We start from the raw sequence: 19,228 nt of genomic DNA, 5'->3' as shown, positions 1-19,228 counted from the left end.
AAACAGGCGTTGAAAAGCTCAGTTATGGTCTGGGTATATTATTTTCAATATTGCAAGACAAACTGTTTAGCAGAGTTGTTCAGACATTTATGCGTATATGAAAACCTTGAATTTTTTTTGCTATCCGATACTGTCTTTGAAGTTAAATATGGACGGTTGAAGTGCAGGAAGAAAAAATTTAAGAGCTTCCATTGCCCAGCTGTTTATTGAAAATTGGAATTTCATTAGCTATGAAGACACTGTGTGCGTTGCATATACATTATTCATAGGCTTCCCACTGTACCCAGATTTATAGTACAAAGCTGTGCCTAAATCTGTCATCTGCACACCCACGACACTTCTCGCCTACACCACAGCAGCCCTTATCTGCAAATGCAAAGGACCCAACACAGTGACTTCCCAATCCTAAATATTTTGGGGCAGGATTCTCAGCACAGGGCGATGGAAGCCACGTGACACTAGGAGAGCCGGTGATGGAAAATTAGCTGCCATGTGTAGTCACCATAGGGGTGCACAGCTGAAAGGGTGTTTTTCCTTCCTTCAGATCACAGAAATAACTCACCCACAAGACAGCCCCGTGTCCTTGGCAACTTGAATTAGATTCAGCTTTTTACACTGTTGCGGATCAGCCCTGGTGGTCAAGATCAGGCAATTTATTAACCCAAACAAAGACGACGCGGTTTTGTTTTTTTTTTTTTTGTTGTTGTTTTTTTTTTGTTTGTTTGTTTTTTTTTTTTGTCCTGGATGGTGTGTGCAAGATCACTAATTTCACTTGGGTCGGTGAAAGAGGAGGCTGTGGCCATCGTTTTCCTGGCCTGCGGTAACGCAAGGGGGAGCCCGTGCAGTTTTCAAGTAACAAAGGCAGCAGTAGTACGGGTTTTTCTACCGCAAATGCAAAGGCTCAGTCTCCAATAAGGGAAAAAAAAAAAAAAAAAAAAAGAGAGAGAGAGAGAGAGGCCTTAAAGCCATTTCTTACCCTCTTCACAAGGAAACCACTTCTGGTTCGAAAAGGGACAGGCCGCAGATCTCCAGGAGAGGGAAGCTGGACTTCTGTCTCATTTTTCCCTGTTCTTACCTCATTTGTTCTTTCAAGGCACTACAAGAGTCTCATAGAAAGACTTTGTTGATACCCGAGTTAACTCTGAGTGGCCTCATGGTCAAATTTTGGCCACTATGAGGGAATGGGATGATCCCTATACCCCTGATGAAATGACTCTACCACAGGAGACTTGTCAACAGGGCTCTGAGCGCGGTATTTCAGATACCTTTGCTTGCATTCAAGAAGAGAGTTTTGGCCCCTGGGGCATGAGCATCAATTTGTTTTCGTCTTTGAAAAGACACGGCATTTTTTGCTCTCCCTTGCCACCCAGTTTTCAGTAGAGTACCCCATTATATATTCTGTGTGTTCAAGTTTTCCAGGATCAAGATAAGCACTGACTGAAACTGTTTTCCCTTTCTCTGCTTCGTAGGGATTACAATGAAAAAGCATCTTACAAGTCACTGACTCGCATACTTCTGCTTCCTCCATAGTTCTGTGTCCTAATTTTAAAGCACTCCACAGCATATATTTAATTAGCGAAACAGCTCCATCTGCTCTGTGAGTCAGTACTGACAACTTCACTGTTAAAACGCACGGATGTCTCCCAGTGCAGCTGTGCTTAATCTGACAGGAGAGGAGAAGGGCCTGCTGTGCTCAGAGCACCACCTCCCGACAAGCTCCACGGCACCGGGACTGAGACACCAAAGGGGAAGGGGGCAGCAATGGCAGGCACTAGGCCCCAACCCTGGCACTGCCAACTTCAGCCACCCCATAGCCCGAGGCGCGGGGAGCCATGCTCTCCAGTTCCCCTACAGCAGAAAGGCTCAGTGGCTCATAGGATCACAGAACGGTTTGGGTTGGAAGGGACCTTAAAGATCACCCAGTTCCAGCCCCCTGCCATGGCAGGGACACCTCCCACCAGACCAGGTTGCCCAAGGCCCAGCCAGCCTGGCCTTGAGCACCTCCAGGGATGGGGCATCCACAGCTTCTCTGGGCAGCCTGTGCCAGGGCCTCACCACCCTCATCTTCTCTCAGGTGTCCCTGCTGGGGAGCCCTGCCTTGCACCTAACAGGTCTTGGTCCCATCCCATTTACCACACAACAGCTTCCTCAGCACTGCGGTGCCATCAGGCTCCTGACCAGCTCTTGTAATCATCTCCCTCAAGCCCACTGTGTTAAGGTAATACGGAAGACGACAGAATGGCATCCTCCCCATTCAGGTCCTGCCTCAGTCATAACCTAGAGGACAGGCTTAGCTGACCACACGAGATAAACACAGAAGAGGTAGGAGGAGGTAGCTGAGTCAACAGAAGGTGAATCTCAACTTTTCAGATTGAGAAAGAAAGGTGCAAAGGATGAACTGTTGAACTCAACAGGAGGGGAAGTATAAACAAAAGACTGGAGAAAAGTAGGGATCAATTATCTAAAGCTGTTTTCCCCGCTGAAGTCCTAGATAAGCAGTATACCAATTCTGACCTGGGGCTGCTGTTAATCGAAATAATATTTAGGCTTTTTTCCCCTCCACCTTTTGATTGAAATGGCTATGACGGCTTTACTTGCCCTCAGGCAGCAATTTAATTTTAACTTTTATTTTTCCATAGAAGCATCAGTCTTGTTAGGAAGGGCATTTGGGCATTTACACCATCAGCACGGGATGCAGCTCAACCTCCACCAAAGCGCAGGCAAACCAAAGGAAGGCAGGTTCAGGCAGCACCCCACAGGATCCTCACCGCAAGCATGTGCCAGCATGCAGGTAGCAACTAAATCAGTGAGAAACAAATCAGTTAGTCCAGCAATACTGCAATAAATTGGCCCTGAAGCAAGTCGATTCAATTAATGAGGCAGGAGAGTAATGCAGGTTAACCAAGGAAAGCATAAACGCAGTCATTTAACAGACACTTTGAAGTCCTGTTTGCAGCTGCCAGCAAAAGATTTAATTTTTTTGGCCAACTTCTGGCCATGCAGCTCTCCCTCTAGCCAAAGCTCTGAGAGACCTAACTGCAGAGCAGAGCTCAGACCTGCTCAGCTTAAGACTTGAGGGCCTACTCCTCTTAGAAAAGCTCATCTCTTCGTCGACTGCAGGCAAATCAGGCTGACTAGGCTGAAGTTACTGTTTTGTTTACTCCTTTAAATCCCTTTGCTCTGCTAGAAATATTTCAGGCCCTGATCTGTAAGCTGGTCACTAGGTTATTCCAAACAACCTACACAAGTGAGCATTTTCAGCCTGGACTTGCAAGGCCGAACCCAAAAGACACCATCCGTGAGCAGTGCTGAGATGCAGGCAGAGGGGCACAGGGTCACTCAGGGACACTGTATATGTGCTTCTCTGTAACTGCATCTGGAAAGACACCCTCTTACAGAGATGGGTGGATGCCACTGTTCTCCAATGTTATCTTATGTCAGAATCCAGATTTTTCTTCGTCTTGGCTTATCCACCATTGCCTTGGTGGGGCTAACTGAAGTCATTCAGGGAACGTGTCTCTCAACACAAAAGAGAGGCGAACTACTTAAATATAACTAAGGGACAGCTGACTGCCAGGGGAATTCTTAGAAATAACTTTGGAAGTTGGGTGTGATACTCTGTTAACACCTACCCCCACCTGGATGGGCTTCCAAAGTGAACGTCATACTGCAGAAAATATATAAATACAGTTTGCTAGAAAATTGTGCTTGAGTTAAAAGCACGACAGCTAGTGATCAGGCTGAGATCATTATGAAGGAAATACTTTAAAGGTAACTTATGGGGCATTGCAATAGCACCGTGACAGCATTCTGGTAATGAGGGAGATGAGCTACACGGATATTTGGCTCATTCTAAAAGCAGTAAGCCACGGGAAGGCAGTAACACTACAGCACTGGTTACCAGAGGAGGTTGTGCCATGCTCTGAATGCACAAGCAGAATGCCAATGGGTTGCTCATGCACAACAAAATGCATTATGTAAGAGCACTAGGGCAGAAAGCAAGGTAAAAAAGCTTTTATGCCACCAAAAAGGCTTGCATTTAAGCATCTGAGTTATTCCTCAATACCATCACAGCTTCCTATTTGAAGTTACCTTCCAGAAAACAATGTAAATACGTTCATTTTTCTGCCACCAGCTATCTACCTCCTCCTGTTCATGCATTTCTGCTAGTCGCAGATATGGCTATCAGCAAGTTTCAAAGGACATGAAAGGTTGGATTATAAAGGTAGTGTGGCTCTTCTTTTTTCTTCAGTTGAAAGCCTTCCTTTCATTTTAGTCCGCAACCTTTGCCCCTGCTACAGCTGCCAAATTCTGCAAACAAATCCACTTCTCTTTTTGAGTTGGATAGTTCCTGGTTGTGCAAAATTGTGTAAAATATACCATGCACTTAATCATAAACTCACATACGATAGTAATGCACCAAAATGAAATCAATGACTTTAGCTTCAGTCCTCGCAAGGTAAGAGCATGCTAACACCCTTTGTGAAAGGATGGAGATGTCCTGAAAAGTCATGAGTTGCAAAAACTGTACCTTGCTTTCCAAGTCCCAGTTTAAAGCGAGAACAAAATAACCTTTACCCTTGGTTTAAAAAATAAATGCTAAACTTTCCAAAGATGCTCCCAGCCAGGCAACCTACTGATCCAGTTCAGTAGGTTATAGGGAACCCAGTAGGGGGAACAAAACATCCCTACGAATGCATCAATCCCTCACATTATGACTCGTAAGGAAGGCTACTAATGCAAATATCTTCAGACAAACCAGAAATCCAAAACGTACAGGTCCTCAGCCAAAGTCCTGTCACTTCGATGCTATGAAAGCTCTGAGTCCAGAATGCAGTTGCTAACTTTATAAAAGGGACCATGCTGAAAGTGGCAGGCTCTGATGGACTCTGAGTTTTGACCATCTACGCTTCAAGGAAAGGAAACAAGGAGCAAAACTGAATTGCTCCCTGTAACCTGTTACTGCCGTGGCTGATGTTAGTCCTTCAAATGAAGGGAGGGGAAATTCTTTATGAAGCCTGCCAATGTACATATATTCCTCTTCAAACAAGGAAGGGGTACAGCAGGGAGTAAGAATTCTCAGTAATTTCTCTGCAGGGGGACAAACTTTAGCTCGCATGACATGGTGCCCCAGAGGCACCACAAATTCAGTACACCAGAGGCACGTTAGCATGAATAGAGACAGCAGCAGCAGCAAGATTACTCCTCTACTAGCAACGGGTGTTACACAGAGAATTTTCCAGCCTGCTTAGGAAATCCTAAACCTGTAATCAGTTGCCTAGGCCATGGTAGTGCCCATGCTAATTATCACCTTCAGTCTCAAAAACAACTGAAAAGAAAAAAAAACACTTCCCATGGACACCAAGGAAAAACAAGTCATTCAACAAAATTAGAAATATAGAAACTGTTACTAAAGAACACCTGAGTTACTTGCGAACAAAACTTTTCTTTCAATACATTATTTAATGATTTTTCTTTAAGAAAGTGGTATTTTGAAGCTCAAATTACAATACGATACAATCTTCTAGCTCTATAGTAGGCAGTACTATAAGCATTTATCAAACTGTGTATTTCTGTATTTGTTCCTCTGTTGTTATTATTTAAGAAGAACCTCAGAATGTCTTATCAATGACAATCCTGCCCTAACTTGGCTGTTGCATCCTGGAACAGAGTAAGGACAACTGCCTGTTACCATAGGCCGCTCCCAAAATACAGACCAAATGTTATGAAGGAACAAGACACTGTTGTGATCAGGCACTAATTCAACTTTTTAGAGACTGACAAGGAGAATGAAGCAATTGGTTGGAGGCAATACTGAGAAAGGGTGTGGGTCCCTTCCCAGAGGAATGAGCAAAACACACCCTTTTGCTACCAAAGTCAAACTGCCATTGAACTCATCTTCATTTAACGTGTTCAACCACATCTTAGTTTATGTAGGTAGCTTTGAGTTCACTTTTCCACCTTCTCTTTACATTTTTCCTCTTCTCTCCAAATCCAATGTTTTCCTTCTCCCTTTTGTTAGCCCACATCATCCCTTCATCATTTCTACCCTCAGTCACTCAGTCCCAGTGGCGGAGTCAGAGCACCGCTCCTCCTCAATCTTCTGGCATTGTCAATACCACCGTGAAGGGCAAATCAATAGTGCTGAATTCACACCGAGAAAGAAAAAAAGTGTGTTAATTCCTTGGTGTTTAGTATCTTTTAAAGAGCATTTGACATTTTGAGCAACTACTGGGTGAACTGCTTACTAAAAATTCTAAGAGTACACGTGAGCTTCTGCGGTTCTTGTAAAAATGCACACCAAATTGAAGAAGTTTTAACACTTCGCAGTTTAAACAGACTGCAACATGCTGATGAACCACAGCAAGCTATTTGAAAGCTGCTGCTCAGCTATTCAGACAAAAACAGACACTGTTTGTAAATTTCATATTTATTATAACAAAAATTATGACATGTTCATTTGTGCATTCGGCTTTAATATAACTCTTGGTATGTAAATGTTCTACAGCAAATGAGCTCTATACAATCATGCTGGTTGTGGCAGCAATAAGGAACACAAATAAAACATGTCTGCAAAAGTAAGGAAAGAAAGAGACCAGAGGAAAAAGTGGGTTTCTTTCAATGGTCTATACCATCTAAACTCTAGCTAACTTGTACGCAGTCACTCAGTCCGTTATGTTTAATGACCATGGCCCAAAGAGTTGCTTAAGAAAAAGGTCAGTTTTTCAGGTCGTGTCCTTAATGCCAAGGCTACAAAACATGTAAGCGTCACTATACAACACTGAGCTATTTACAGTAGTTTCCCAATCAACTGTTCTCTCAGAGAAAATTAGTGAATCTCAGTGACTTAAGTCACCTGAAAGAGTAAAGCAACTCCTAGGAGTTAGTCTCCATATTCTACAAATGTCTATCATTTTCAAGACCAAAAAAAGCCTTTTCTCTCAAAGAAATACAGTATTACAATATTACTTAAATCATTTAGCACTGGCTACTGCCCTGCTTTTCAAACAAAACAAACAAGCCATTTTAAAAAATATTACATCATCATCTGTTTCTCAGCAATATATTAAACCTTTTTATTATTTTTTTGTTTTTGTTTTTTTTTGTTTTTACACTTGATATGTTAAGGGAATATTAACTATTTTAAACTTTACTGGTAAAGCGTCTCTAGAAGAAAGTCCACGAATATTAAACCTAAGAAACCGAAAAGCTGCAGTTATCTGTAGTGGCAGGATAAGGATAAGGAAGTGTATAAAGGAAAAGGAGAAGGAAAACCCCTGCTGTAGCGTGAGCCCACTGGGTCCTGCACTCAAGTCTCCTTGTTTGTTAGTTTAATTGCGAGCAGTAGAGTGGGTCATAGTGGTGTATCGTAATAGTCTGCCAGGTGGTCCATCTGATACTGCCGCTGCTGCTGCTGCTGTTGCTGCTGCTGCTGCTCCTGGTGCTGTTTCATGATCTCCTTGACCTCTTCTTCAAGCTCTGGGGGGATGATGAACTGGTCATCTGGATCTGGCTGTGCCGGAGCAGCAAAGTATCCCCCTGTTTTTCTGAGAGGTGCATCCGTCGCGACTTCGATCAAGTTATGGCTCCTCTCTTGCGGCGCCACTGAGCCGTTGCCCCGTCGGCGCCCTATTGTGCCCGTGGCAGAATACTCAGCTTTCCTGGGAAGACTGGGCTCATCCTCGTTGGCACTGATGACGATACCTTCATCGCTGGCTTCCACAGGCACTTGGAGAAGCTGCTTCTCCTTCGCTCGGCTGCAGTGGATGTCCACCTCCACTTCCACGCGGCTGCCATTGGTGAACACCCCCTCTATGGGCTCCTCATCGTCGCTGTCAAGGCCGTTGTCGGAGAAGGCGCTGGAGAAAGTGGCGCTGGAGAGCTGCCGCTGGAAAGAATTGGACAGGCAGACGGGGTGCAGCATGCAGCGCTGCTCCCCGGGGTAGGCTGGGCTGTTCTCGTTCATGGCGACCTGCGGAGGCTCGTCGGAGGCTGTGGACCCCACCTCGCTGCTCATCTCTGAGGTGGAGATCTCGCTGCTGATCTCAGAAGCCATGCCGCTGCTCGAAGACGGCATCCCGAGAGCATCTGCAGGCCTGTCCTTGATGACCACGTTGACGGACTGGGGGAAGATGCCAGGGCTGGGGGGTGGGACCCCATTAAGCTCACAGCAGCAGAAGCTGTCCTCCGTCACATTGAGCTGGACCACAACAGCGCTGATGCTGTCGTTGCAGCCGTAACTCTGGGCCAAAGTGCAAAGCTTCTTCGCAGCTGCCAGCGCATCAGGCACGTTTCTGACTGCTTCCACTGCCTCATCCATCGAGAGGCTGTCCCACAGCCCCTTGCTCCCCAGAATGAAGAACTCATCTTGCGGAGTTAAGGTAATGGACTGGACGTGAGGACGCGGCACAACACTCGGGTGAAGGAACGTGTATCCCAGGATTCTTGTTGAATCCGTCACACCATTCACTTTGCCATCCTGAAATGAGAGAGGAGACAAAATTGAAAACAACACAAAGACACATGGCACTCACATCTCCTCCGTGTGTCTTACCAGTGTCTGTTCCGCAGTACCCCAGACACAGCCATTTACAGGTAAGAATATGGAAAAGAGGTGACTTGCAAGAAAGTGACAGAGCTGGGATCAGAACACAGCAATGGCTGGTTTCCAGCCTTGCACTGAGCCTCCTACACCCTACTGATTTGTCATCAGCATCACCTATCCAGACCAACAAAGCAGAAGCCTGCAACAAAGAAACATCTATTCTGCTTCTGCAGCTGTGGGAGCCAACTGGACTAATGTTTTACCCATGAGTCAGACTTATCCCTCCTCCACCCACGATATCTGGCTTTATGCAGTGCAAAGTCACACACAGCTCCATTTGATATAGGGGCAGGTCATTCAGTTATGACTCTTCTCTTGCAGCTGTAACAATTGTAGGTTTCATCTTGGCTCATCACTCTGGAAACAAAAGTTCGTTTAAAAAAAAGGCTTTAAATGAAGCATGCAAGTCAAATGCAGCAGAGAGCAAGTCTGCATTTCTCAGTCAGCTGCACTGTAGTGAAATGTTTTACATGCCCCAATTACTTACTGTGCTTCCACTTAGATATGACATTTCCAAGGGGAGGCAGAGTAATATCTGAAGGGAAAACACCAGTAAAAATGGGCATATTTGAGAAGTAAATCCCTTGCACATCCAAATCCCAGGCTCCTGTCCTGGTTAGAATCTGAGCTGCCAGAATAAGCAGAGCAAGCATCTGAAACAGCAGGTCTGGTTATCTGTCAGCCTGTTGGGGATAGCTGCAGCCTACTAATTGTGTGTTGGAGACCAACAACAAAGGTGAGGATTTATGCTCCTTTGGTCCAGATGATGACAGCAGTGGTTATTATACAACAACAAAAAAAAACACAGAAAAGCAAACCAAGAGTAAAAAAGCTTCCCCTTTAAAGCCACTCAAAAGAAAAAAACCTTGTCGGCTTGTTAACTTCCCCATTAGGAGCCTGACAGAAGTGATAAGCCATCAACATGCATGAAATCAGTGAGTCATCTTAAGAGTCTGTGCAGAAATTTCCCTTTTCCTTTACAGAACAGCATAACGAGCATGCCTCAGTGATGCACACTATGTTGGAGTGACTCCCTTCTAACTTGTCACATTTGAGATTCCAATCATCACCTTTTCCTGGCAAGATTAATGGGCACACGATTTATTACACACACACACAAACCTCCTCACGGCTGTACAGCAGTGAGTATTGTGCCCTTTCCTCCCCCATTAAGAGGATACAATATTTCTCTGTTCCTATGCATGTGTCACACAAGGCAAAGCACAGCTGACAGTAGTGGCTTTAAGCTTGTAGAAAGGGAGCAAATAGCTTCCTCCTCTCTCGTGGCTCTTCAGCTGAGCATAGGACGGGTTTTCCTTTGGGGCAATGCTCTCTTCGAGAGCGGTCTGTCAGAGGACAGCTCTGAGAACACAGGAGCTCAGACAGCAAAGTCATCCTGGCAGGATTAAGTCGTCTCCCAAGGGAAGGACAGCATTGTTCTGAGTGCTCAGCCCTCATCTTTCTGGATTGGAGGGGCTCTTCATGACAGCACCAACACAGCACTCCCCCACAACAGGAGGAGGGCCTCGGCTTTCCTGTGTCACCACGACATGCTCACAGCTGCTCAGGCTCTGAAGCTAACTGAAATCTGGCTTGGCAATGGGATGGAAAAACAACTTGATTGCATGATATGAATCACCTTGAAAGGAAAAGTGCTACTCTGGAACCCATGCTATTAACAACACCTCTTAGAGGTTTCTAATACAGATGTGTAATTTCATATACCATCATGCAAATGTCCTCAAAGGAAGCTGCAGCTTGCAGCAGTCCTCCTTTCACATCAACATCCGAGTTCTCTAACCTCTGTGATAATGGCCTTATGCTGCTTAATCCTCTTCAGTTCTTCTTCACAACTCATCACATAACACCTGGACAAAGACAGAGGTTTCCCATTCCGGCAGAGAACAGTTTGGCACTTCCCCACATTTGCTGAGGTTAACGTGAAGCATCCGCCAGGGTCCATGGGATCATGTTTTATATGGCAAAGAACAGCAGAGCCTCCAAGTTTTTGTCCAGCTGTTCCAAGTTTCCTGGAATTTAAACAAAACAATGATTGTTCTTTAATTGAAAAACAAGTGTTATGGGTACTAAGGAGAAACAACTGCTATTCTGCAACCACAAGCACTCAGGGCATTGACTCTACTGGATCACTGGGACAGAAACAAACGTCTTCACTGAAGACTGCAACACGATAGCAACACTGCAGAGTAATCACGTACAACTCTCAGGCAGTGTGCTATTTACAGCAAGATGCAGATACTCAAGTCTACTCAATTTTAGAAAGAAAAATCTTTGCACTTGTAAGAGTCACACAGTCAGCACTCTTTCTCTACATCTTAAAGAAGTCTGATTTAAAGGTCAGCTGCAGGGAAGCAAAGAGGGTTAGAAAAGTATTGAAGACTACTAAGTGAGTACAGGTAGGGCTTAAAAAGGGGGTCATATTATCCAGACAGAGCTTTGGAATAGTAAAGTCTTTAGCTTCAGGAGACGAACAGTAATTTTAACTCTAGAAATTCCAGTTTTGAGCAAAAATAGATGTTAGAGGTTCATTGTTTTGTGATGCCTTCAGAATAATGCTTTTAAAGTATCAAACAACGACCAAAAAAACCACAGTAGTTGTTAATTCCACTAAAAGAAGGCAGACTTTTCATTTATCACGTAAAACAGGTTCTTTGAAATATTTAAGTCTGGTGTTTTAGCAGGGGTCACAGTAAAAACAGAAACAGAAAAAAATAGATAAAACTAAAGTTTTCAGAATCTTGTCATTAGAATGTACGCTTATTTTAATACTATTCATTTTACTTGTTTAAATTGAAATACGACTGTGAAGAAAATTCTGTCAATTTTCCCAGTTGCTTGTTTATCAGGGCCTCCACCTAGAGTAATTAAGAACTAGAACAATTAGAAAGCTGATTACAGAGGCTACTAAAATTTATGTTAAGGCTAGGTATAGCTAGCAAGAAGTTTTGATTCAAAATGGTGTGGAAATAATGCACAACTAAACTCGTACCAAGGCTTCAATATGCTTTTCTATTTTTTTAAAGGCACTTCAAGAATGTTGCATAGTATCTGTAGTAATTCCTCAAGGAATGGTAACATGCAACTAGAATGAGTATTATTTCTGTTTCTCCAAGGGAGTGATTAGCTTATTTTGATTTGAATCTCCCCTCCCACTCCCCTTCAAATGCAGTGGGTTTTTTTTCCAGGAATACCACATTCCTGTGAAAGCCTGCGAGTAGTAAAAAAACAGCCAACACGATAAATACTTTCAATATGTAAATTTATATCATTTTGATGATTTTAAGTATATGGCAACCTTCTTCTCAGCTACTAGTCTAACCAAGGCACTAAGTAATTGTGGGAAATCAGCTTTTTTTTTCTCTTGTGTTTGTAAGGTTCAATACCATCCTAATGCTTCTCTTTCCCAATATCAGAGTTGGAATGCTTTCCCTTCCAAAACTGCAGCCATTGAACGACTAGTGATCCTACTTTCAACTTGATCCATTTCCTTCATCTCTGAGCTGCTTATTTGCTTTCTCCTTTGTTTCCCTGACCTCTTTGTGCGCTTTTGTTCAGTTCCCTTCATACTCCTTCCTCACTCAGTGTCTCCCCAGGCACAATTTCTTGTTCTGTCAAGAACAGCACGCATACACACAGATCTCCCAACCACCACACATAGCTGCTATTACACTTACAGCTATTGTATCACAATCTCTTTGGATGAGTCGTGCACAAATAATATTCTAAGGTCAAAGGAATGACATGAAACAGACATTTTTCAGGAAGTCAGAATATATATTTTTAAATATTTGCGTGGCCTTAAATAACCTGTATTGGTACAGAAAAAAACAGCAAGGATCAGCCCAGGCTTTGCAGGGAATAGTAATAAGGGAAGTTTAAAAGATGATCAAGAAATTTACACTACTGTCTTGGCTATTGCAAATTTTGAGTCATAAGACTTAAAGAAGATACCAGATAGGAGTGAAACCACTCAGACATAAACATTCAGTGATTTTGAGGGTGTTTTTTTGTTTGTTTGTTTAGATAGGTGGGAAAGGGTTGGGGTTTTTCTCCTCACAGCTGAAAGCAACAGAAGGCAATTTTTCACAAAGCAAGCAATAAAAGAATACACAATTGCCAGATACTAAGTCTTGCCCCCTCCACTCCCATTTTTGAAGCAAGAAAAGAGCAAGCGCTTAACCTGAAAGCTAACTGCTCAGGAAGCATACACGAGGTTAAAAAAATGCTTCAGATCCAAGACTCACCTCTGCATAACGATGAACGTGTTGATCATGTATTCCTCTTCATTTTTTGTTTTCTGTAGCTCTTCTGCCAAGATGTCACTCATAGTGCATTGCAGGAGATACGGCACTTCCACATTGCGGTCACCGTCAAAAACACCATAAAGTGCCTCCCTGTTGTCGCAGAAGTTATTGGCCGAGAGTGCTGCCACACACAGCCTGGTAAAGGCAAACAGGAGAACATCAAGATTGTTATCCAGTACTAATTTCTCATATTATTCAGAAAAAAAAAGGTGCAGCCTGGTCTGAGAGCCAGTTTTAACCAACTCTGTTCCAAGGTCTTCAAAACTGCTTTCTGAGCTGTGTGGAAGTCAGACCCATCTAGCAGTGTAAAACATGGAGAGAACTGTGCTGGAAATTCAAGCCAAGCCCTAAGGAATCTTCCTCCTTTTCAGCATGCGAACAGATCTCCTATTTGTAGAGAAAGGGGAACAAACTTAGGGGAGAAAAGTATGCCTGAAACAACAGCAGTTGAGGGGCACTTGCCCCTCCAAGAGCCATCTTTATGATTTAACTTGCTGATGACCAAGTTGAGTTAAATTACTTAACAGTAAGCAAAAGTTTGCTGGCACTTGCTAGGGAAACCTAGGTAGCTGAAGATTTCTGAAGAGGTATTTAGGGAACAAAGAAAGATTCATCACATTGCCAGCACAGAGACACAGACTCTTGGTACATTATTTGTCAAGTGCTGCCTTAGTCACAGAAGCTTCACATACTATGAATATTCAGAGTTTTGGCCATTCTACCTCTTCCTTTAGTATCTCCGCTTTGCTTGGTAAACATCCTTTAGCTGAAGATAAAGAAGCTTTGCAAAGAGGAAAATGCTTTTAAACACTCAGATCTTTTGCAAGTACTGGAGGCTCGCACAGACAAAATGTGTCGGTTACACTTGTATCTTAGCAACATTCCTAACAAAGAAAAAAGTTGAGAGCCAGGCAGGGGCCCAGTATACAAATATAGAGTCATGGCATGGCCTCTGCCTTTGTGAGGCCCAAAACGTCCCCAAACTTTCACTGAAAAAAAAAAAAAAAAAGGATTTCTTTGTATCAGCATAGAGGCTCTCTGCTGCTAGGATGCTTGTATAATAAAAACAACGCCAGGTCTTACTTGTTCTTAACTCCTGATGCTTCTGTGTAACCATGACTCCACACTGCTGGAGCTCCTGAAGCATCACCAGCCGAGGGCTGGTCGATCTTGAAACAACGGATATTGCTGTAAAGAGAAACGAAAAGGGAAAGATGCACTGGATTAACATACTGACATGATCCAGCATAAAACAGAGATAGAAAAAAGAGAAGCTTTTTTCCTCCCAGTTCTTTAGCAACACATTCAAAAGCAGGACATCCAAAGTGGTTTACTTTTATGTGCCTGTACACAAAGAACAAAAAAGCAATAAATAACAGCCTCTATGAGGGTGTCAGCTGCACTCTTTTGCTTACCCAGCTTTTCTTCTCCCTTCCCTCACCCCGAGCTATTTATTTTCACCCTGGCCCAGGGCGAATACAAGGCAAATTTGTCACTGACTTGATGGAAGCCGGTATGGGGAGTGATTTTCTAACTTACATCTCTCTCCCACCCATGTTAAGAGTAAGTCTCTGGGCTCTTTTCATTATACTCTAATGAAACCTACTCTGTGAGCCACACCATCCCCTAAATTAAAAAAAAAAAGTCTTTAGAAACAGCAACATGTAGTAACAGACTTCCATGAAAATGCCCACGAGTCAGACATCAGCTCTATCCTGGGGCTGCTCTGACTTGCAAGAGCAGGTCTGCAGTCCAGGCAGCAAGCACAGCCCTTCTGCAATTTTGCAGTCCGGTTTTTACCGAGGCCCTTGATCCTCTACCCTCCAATTTACTACCAACATGGCCTTTAGCCTGAATTTCAAATATCTCACATAGCACAGTAAAGACTTAAAAAGGGACCAACCCTATCTGTTTATGTGCTTCTCTTCGTAGCCCTGCTTTGGTAGGGAGAAATGACCTCCCCTGCGCTCCCCACTGCTCTCTTCCAAAGGCAGCAAAAGCAAGCTCCCCACACGCTCCAGAAACTTCAAAGGCACCCAAACCTTTCATGAACTGAATGAATCATAAAAGGACACAGGCAGAAAGGTCTAACTGTTCACTCCGAGGATTCATTTTTTCTCTGTCCAACCCCCCACCTGACCTGAACACACAAGAAAAAGTCTTCTCCGCATTTCACAGCCTTCCTCAAATAACCTGAAGAACTGTCACATCCAGATTGATTTCTTTTAATGCTAATAGTCAGGACATACATCAGCTAGGGCACATTACAAGCAAACAAATTACATAAATAATGTTAGAACCATTGGTGTTTCAAGCCCTTGGTTTTGCAGCCCTCTGTGAGGCAAATATAAGGAAGACACCTCACCAAGAGCATTACAAAAGAAGTTTGAATCAAACTGGAAAACTGGATCTGTTCTAAAGTAGCAGAGATTTTCAATTTGTCATGTAAAACACTGCATGCACAAGCAAAGACACTTTCTTCACAGGCTTCTTGTACAAGGCATTTATCCTCTAGGGCAAAGGAACTTGGATCAAAAGGGTTTTTTCTGTTTCTTTTTTAACTGGGTTGACTGACCCCTTGTTCCTGGGCAGGTCAAGGACCCGGAGATGCCTCAACGCTTCCCAGCAGTGGTGAATAAAGCTACCTCAGCGCATCGCCTTCAGCTTCCTCAGCGGTACAATTACACTACTAGACCATGCGCCCAGAAAGAAATGATATCCAGCAGCACATCCTATACAAGGAAGATGGGCTAGGGCTTCCATACTGCATGGGTTACTTTCCTCCTAATTTATAATTGAACCAGATGCTCTTTCCTCAAAAATTCACAGTAGCTAGCAACCACAGATTTTCCTTTTTTCATTATAATTGCTACTGAAATTCTTACATCCTATAAATCACTTGGCAACATTCTTGTAAGCATGCAAGCCTCCCTTAAGACCTCCACACATATGAAAAAAAGCAAGCATGCATGACAGGACTCTTCTCAGCAGAACAGAGACTACATATTAACCTACTACCAGCTTAAATCCTGCCAGGGCACAGATGGAGAGCTGCCTTTCACATGCAGAAGGAAGATATAAAAAGCACCAAGTGCACAAGTATTTTTGTGCCTGCCACAAAAAGAAATGTACGGAGCATCTCCTTCCTCACATTCCGTTGTGGCAGTACACTGTGGAAGTCACTGTAGTGTATCAATAGAGACAACCACTAAGAAGTCCTGAAGGAGACCTGAAAGTCCTGACCACAGCTAAAGAGTATTTACAAGGATGAGAATAGGCCTGAAATTGTAAGAAGAAATTGTTTATTTAAAAAAAAACATATACAAGAAGAAAAAAGTTTTCTGTGAATTAAAGACAATGCACATGTCAGTGAAAATACAGCGTGCCACTGGGCAACACTACTTTTCTACTGCTTAGGACTGAAATTTGTGCAATACTGCTATGAGGCATGAAGCCTGAATATTGAATGGGCAAGAGATTAGTTTGCCTGCCTTGTCTGCTGGTCATACAGCATGAAAAGCTGATCTTTCACTTTAAGTTCAGGTGCCATTCAGTTAGCTTTGATTTTTTATATAAAGACACACACACTCTACAAATCAGAGCAGCATTACACACTGCTTCTTCAGGAAGGTTTCCTACACACAATCAGCAGCTCTTAAAAAAGACAAACACCCCTCCTGCTTTTTTTCCTCCTTGTATGCTGTGAAACAGACTCTTGCTTTCTATCTGTAAAAACTCATTATTCACATTTCCATTTAAATTTTACAATATCCATTGATTCAAGCTAAAAGCAAACTCACACCAAGATTCCCTTGCTTTCACAACAGATGAGATTTAATACTTCAGTGCCAGATCTTAACCATTTAAAAGCAAACCACATGAAGCAACTGCTCAGCCCTTGGAAGGATATCAGCCCTTCTTGGAATCACTCAGTATTTAAGCATCAAAGGGACTCAGAATGAAACTCAGAGCTGGTGCAGTTCCCTCCAGGAAATAAGAAAGGCTTAAGGCAGCACCGCTATCCACAGATTATCTGTTTGACTGCAACAATATCACAACACACTACGGGAGGCAGCAGAAGGCACTTGGTGTATTTCAGTTATGGATGGCACTTGAGTCATGGAGCAGGAAACAAACAGGCAGACAGGAAGGAAACAGAGCATCTCAAAGCTAGGTAACTGGCTTTGCTGCAAGCAGAGTGGGAGATGCAAGCCTTCAGGACATGTTTTAATATGCAAAAAAAGAAAAAAGGACAAAAGCAGAGAGGTATGATGGATAACAAAAAATGTTACGTGAAGAGGTAACAAGGATCACAGTGAATGAAGTTCACAGATGAATGTAAGAAAAAAATAAGCAGCTATTGGCATCTCAACAGTGGAACATTTTGGTTGAATCTAATGTCAGAAGTAAAACGGAGATCCAACTGGCCCAACAGACCCCTTCAGGAGTTAGAGCTGAAAGCAACCGCACTGAAGTAGGTTAGTCATGCTCTTTAACAAGGATGAGTGTTAATTTCTGAACTGTACAGTCTTATTTTTTGATCCACTGTCAACAAGGAGTCACATGTCTTGAGCAAAACTACACTTCTGTATATTGTCACATATTAATGACAGGAGTCATTCTGCACCCTCTCTACTCTGTAAATTAACTTACTTCAGCAGCTCCAGGGTTTTGTGATCCAAGGCTAGTCTGGGATTTCCAGTCAGGTCCAGCTCTTGCAGTTTTGGAGGCAGGTTTTCAGGCAACGTGATTTCACTCAGTTCGTTGCAGCTTAGATCCACACACTGCAAAAAGAAAGCAACTAAATAAGCAAGAGAATTCAGATGTCATTAAGATCAAACCGTGATTAAATGTAGTAATGCACATTTCATGAATAAGGGAGCCTGCAGCCAAAACCTAAAATTATTCATTTAAGTAAGTGGTTCTTCACTGGCATTTAGCCTTCTTCACAGATGTCTGGGACACCTAGAAGTATGTTCATCCCATTTCCATTTCTAGCCAGGTGTAATCATGCTGCAAAACCAGTAAGGTTTGTCTGCTCTTTGCAGACAGAAAGATGGTCACTACTTTCATTAACAAATAAGTATTAAAGAAAAAATGTTACTGATGAAAACAGTTGCCAGCCTTTTAACAGATAAAGGAAACAAAAATGAGGCTAGGGATTCTAAGGCACTATCACAGCAGTCCCTCCTCTGAAGTCCATATAAGCCAGCACAAGTATAAACACACTCAGGAATTTGATACTTACTGAGGGATATCAAAAATAAGCACTTATAAATGCACAGGGCAGGGAGGAGTAGAGGGAGGAAAAGGAAAGAAATATCAGAGCAGTTTTCAATACGGTTTTAATTTGTATTATCTTAGAAGGATTCATATTTAAATCTGAATTAAAATAAGTAAAAAAACTAAAGCTGAAATATTTCAGAGAAAATGAGATACTAAACCAGCAGAAAAACATGCTGGCTATCCTCCAGCTAAGCACAAATTAGCTAGAACAAGTGCCCTAGAATGACAAAATCCCAAGCCAAACATAGTTAAAGCTGCATATCCAGACGAAAGTCAGTACACAAAACCACGACATTTTAGAGAAAACAACTCTTCAAACCCTATTACAGGACCACAGGTATAGCATATACCAAAAACAGTAAAAAAAAATTAGAGCATGAACAGCTTGATATTTAACTGAGGACAGAAGAATTATCCACATACTTCAGAAAGGAGTTTCTTATTTTCAGCCCTGAAAGAAAAGAGACTTCAAAAATTCTAGTAGAACCAAAGTCTGAACAGCTAGGGTAGGTTGCGGGAGGGGGTGGGGGGGGGAACAACTTTCCTAGCTGCATGTTTTGATCAATATGTAATTTCCATTGATACAAGCAAGAGACTTATTTTTCTATGTATATTCAAAGACATATGGTCCTGAGCTGGAGGAAGACATAAGATAACCTAGTAAAATTTGGAAAAGAAAAATCTAACACTTGATTATATATATGCAATGCAGATAATGACCACATCTTGAATCCTAACATCGTCTGCTATGGAGGCCTCATTATCTAGGAAGAACAAACTGCTGACATTACCTAAGCCTGATAAAGAAATCAGAATTTAAATCCATCATACAAACTAAACAGTAGACAGCTTAACAGAAGAGTTATTCCAGCGAGTTGTTTTTTCTTCTGCACTACTTCTTGCTGCTTCCAGAGAGGCAGTAATTACTTCTCAGATTAACAAAGCTAACAGCAGGCCTTGCTGGGTTCAACACCCCAATGCCATTGCAAATTTGATGTAAGAGAATGCTGGA

The 19,228-nt window shown here is 42.8% G+C and overlaps 1 protein-coding gene across 1 annotated transcript in view; it reads right to left on the bottom strand.

The window, feature by feature from the left end:
- Nucleotides 1-6,414: 6,414 nt before the first annotated feature.
- PHLPP1 (PH domain and leucine rich repeat protein phosphatase 1) overlaps nt 6,415-19,228 on the bottom strand; it is a 132,167-nt gene continuing 119,353 nt past the window's right edge. The window contains exons 13-17 of the mRNA XM_066992533.1: nt 17,584-17,714; nt 14,014-14,118; nt 12,871-13,065; nt 10,407-10,635; nt 6,415-8,479 (exon numbers count right to left, since the gene is read on the bottom strand). Coding sequence (XP_066848634.1) covers nt 7,355-8,479; nt 10,407-10,635; nt 12,871-13,065; nt 14,014-14,118; nt 17,584-17,714 — 1,785 coding nt within the window. The 3' untranslated portion in view covers nt 6,415-7,354. The remainder of the gene's footprint in view (nt 8,480-10,406; nt 10,636-12,870; nt 13,066-14,013; nt 14,119-17,583; nt 17,715-19,228) is intronic.

The sequence above is a fragment of the Anser cygnoides genome, chromosome 2 (assembly GCF_040182565.1).
Source record: "Anser cygnoides isolate HZ-2024a breed goose chromosome 2, Taihu_goose_T2T_genome, whole genome shotgun sequence".
Taxonomy (NCBI): domain Eukaryota; kingdom Metazoa; phylum Chordata; class Aves; order Anseriformes; family Anatidae; genus Anser; species Anser cygnoides.
The sequence above is the reverse complement of the archived record's forward strand: the minus strand, read 5'-3'. Positions and strand labels throughout refer to the sequence as shown.